This window comes from Asterias rubens, chromosome 21 (genome assembly GCF_902459465.1).
Source record: "Asterias rubens chromosome 21, eAstRub1.3, whole genome shotgun sequence".
In the NCBI taxonomy this organism is placed as follows: domain Eukaryota; kingdom Metazoa; phylum Echinodermata; class Asteroidea; order Forcipulatida; family Asteriidae; genus Asterias; species Asterias rubens.
The window spans coordinates 6,985,733-6,989,220 of NC_047082.1; the positions used below are offsets into that span (position 1 = coordinate 6,985,733).

Genomic DNA, 3,488 nt, shown 5'->3' on the forward strand with positions numbered 1-3,488 from the left:
GAAAAAGAGCGCCCTCAATTGGCCAAAGCTGGAGTACTGTGCACAAACCCTATTGGGAATTTACGCCGATGACCTCAAGGTGCCATTGCATATCATTATCATAGATAAGCAGGTTTTGACTCTCGGCTGAAAAAGCCTTGCGGAGAGGTGCATTTTTAATTATTAATTATTACTAAATGCAAATTGTAAGCGTAATATGGTTATAAACCAGTTTCTACGAAAAAAAAGATAGTAGTTAAAATATTGATATTATCTTGTAACCCCTGTTTTACACGGTAATTGATTTATTACACTCTAGAAACTAATAAGTTGAATCTTTTGCATGAGTTCGGTGAGTGACTACACTTTGAAAGTGTTTGGACCTAGCGTTTTGTTTGTTAAATCTATCATTTTAATTTTTTTATCCAACGCAAAAAGGGTTAATTCAGCAATTTAAGTGTTTGTTCAACATTTCTCAAACAATCATTTTAATATTGTTGGATATATCAGCTTTTTACATTAAACTGGCACTTAAATGGTTGACCGAATTTAACATATAAATAGCTGAATTCAACACTATCAAAGTGTAGTCACTCACCGAATTCATGCAAGTGTTGGATTCAACTCTTTAGTTATCAAGTGTACCATGATTAGCTTTAAAAATAACATAATTAGCTAAACTTCTGAATTTTACGCCGAGGAGCGAACTTTCACACAATCAATTACATATTTTTAAAATAAATGTGTATTTCCTAAAATAATACTTGCACTTAAAAATTTCTTCATTACATGGCCAGTTATTATCTACAACTGTTAAAGTCCAATGGTTACCCTATAATTAGCTAATGGCTTAGGGGTGTGGGAAAATTTGATGATTAAATTGTCTAAAAACTGTAGACCAAAAACACTTTCCTTACTCGCTCGTATTTTAGCCAAAACAAGAGAAACCTTTTTTGATTTACCCTCAAACGCCCGATTGAATACCGCTTTGTGGCCCTATTGGCAATGGTACTTCTTTATACAACGCATAATCAAATACTTTTCGTGACATCGTTTGTGCAGAAGTGTATGGAAAGCATGACATAGGGACTAGATTATCTTATGGTTTGGCTCTTATTTTCATCTCTGTGGTTTTGAGTGAGTAGGACATTCCCTTCCAGGCATTCCAAATGATTCCATTACCGAGTTCTGTGTTGGGATCTTGATGGTACTCCCCGTTAAGATTCGAAGCAAAGCAGGTATTGTACCACCACCCGCCACGGTGTTGTTCGGCACAGTTGCTGTTCGACAGGCCATCGTTGTCAAAGTCTCTAGTAGAGAACTGAAGGTTATTGTGATAGTTCAATGAGTCGCCTGAAAAAGAAACAAAATAATTGATTTATGTTTTTTTTTACAAGATACACAGGGGCAACAATAATGGTTAATTATGTTGATGTTGAATTCTTAAACAAATACGTATTTGCTTACTGACATTAAAAATGTTTGCCGATATTATTATACTTGTTTGTTTGTTTGGTTGTCAGTTTGTTTGTCTGTCTGTGGGATGGTTGCTTGTATTTGTTGATGGTATTTTTCCTTCAAGATCTGCGTAAATCGATCTTACTTATAGGGTGCTTTCTTCCCATTGCTCCTTGATTAACCGAATACATATTTTATGATGCATCAAACTGTTTTCATTGTACTCTGCTAAGATTGTGTCATCATTTCAAAACAACCAAGTTCCCTACTCACACCAAGCCAAACAGCGTACCAAATGTCAACCACTTACCGTCCTTCTGAAACAGTAAACAATCCTGTAGGATCGTTGCTACAAACTTCTTAAACAGGGGTTCATATCACCTCTTGCTGTAATCATAAGGTGCGTTCGTTTAGATTCCCTGGGTCTACCTCGCGGTGCTCACTCGGGTGAGCCCCTGACAAGAAAGAGCTAAACGAACGATCACTCACCGCTCTCGTAGTGACGTCGTTTACCTTGGGCCAGCCCCTAAGTGACCCACTGCACAAGCAGGGCACTGGGGGCTGACCAAAGATTATAGAGCGCCTTCGGAATGCACCCATAATATCCCCAACACTTGTAGGCTTGGAATTATATTCTATTTGGTATAAAGCTGATGGTTTTATCGACTGGTTCAATCCATTTGAAAGAAATTGCTTGACCCGAAACCATCAAACGCTCTTTTCAAACTAACTGTTCATACAAGTGTCTAATTTGTGGTAGTGACACAGATTTGTTACCTGTGGTTGATGTTGGACTGTAACTTTCCACAGTAAGCCTGTACTTGTCACTCTCATTGGCAATGCTGAATGATTCATAGACAGCAAAGGCAGTATTGCTTTCGAAATCGGACAGATCAATGCGGAGTTCCCACACGCCCTGAGCGGTCAGCTGGTGTACGTTGGTGTTACCGAGCCAAAACTCCCCATTGAGATCCCCAAAGCCATGGCTGTAGTCGGAAAAGTCCCGGTAGAAATCAACACTGCCGTCCTGACGACGCTGGAAAACCTATAAGAAACATATATAATTTTGAAAGATAATCGTCATATAAGTAAGATCATAATAATTGTTCTATTGATGAATATTGTGGTCATTTTCTTACCGTCCATCCACCTCCGTCTGTCTCCATATCGCAGTACACCGGCAAAGGCTCACCGGAATCCAGTGGTTTTATCGTGTACACACCACTCTCAGTCACACCCTCTGCGAGAATGTCAGCACAATCGGTTGGTGTCCTCATCAAACTTCCTGTTTTGTTAAAAAAAAAAACAACAACATACATCGATCTTATTGAAAACAAACGGGAAACGGGTGTACTTAAGATAATACGAAGATGAAAACTACAAAAAGTGATAACAAAATCATAAAATACTATCAACACTTCCTAGAAGGGAAGCATTGTCATTTAAATTATGTTTAGTTTTGAACCGCAAATGACTAGGTCAAACAATTTTAATTTTTGTTGTATATGTATGTATTGTTATATTATGTTTGTAGTTTTTTCCTGTGAAACAAGAAACAACTCTTTTTTTAGTGTGTCTGAAGTTTAACTTGTGTCGACTTTGTCAAACCTATATAAGAATAAACTCACCTGGGCAGTTGAGCCAGTGTTTGATCTCTTTGAGGTCGTTACTTCGCAGATAGTTGTCGTAGTAAGTCACGTTGAATAGTCTTTGAGGTGTGTGCGTTGACAATCCCCCGAGCTTCACCCTTGTGCACTTGCAGGGGTCTTCGACCGGAATCACCCAGCGGTACCTGTGGTTAGAGTTTGGGTTCGGTTCTTGGCCCATGGTGCACACAATTGCTGTAATTGATGAAACAGTTTATCAAGACATTGTTTTAAGAAAGCGTCGTCAAAAAGTATCTATCTCCCTCCTTTGGTCAGTGTTGGTTAGATCGTTAGGCAGGCATGCACTGTTTTCAACATGCACTGCTAAATACGATTGGGATGTAGGCCTAAAGTAATAAATATTCGTCTTACTAATCGTTTGTTTGTTTGTGGGGGTGTTTGTTT

At 38.6% G+C, this 3,488-nt stretch overlaps 1 protein-coding gene across 1 annotated transcript; it reads right to left on the bottom strand.

The window, feature by feature from the left end:
- Positions 1 to 1,078: 1,078 nt before the first annotated feature.
- LOC117304791 (ficolin-1-like) lies at positions 1,079 to 3,248 on the bottom strand. Its single transcript, XM_033789402.1, has 4 exons — positions 3,066 to 3,248; positions 2,577 to 2,722; positions 2,215 to 2,482; positions 1,079 to 1,332 (listed from the first exon to the last, which is right to left on the bottom strand). Exons 2-4 carry the CDS (start codon positions 2,712 to 2,714, stop codon positions 1,079 to 1,081), a joined length of 660 nt encoding a protein of 219 aa, XP_033645293.1. The 5' UTR covers positions 2,715 to 2,722; positions 3,066 to 3,248.
- Positions 3,249 to 3,488: the final 240 nt, after the last annotated feature.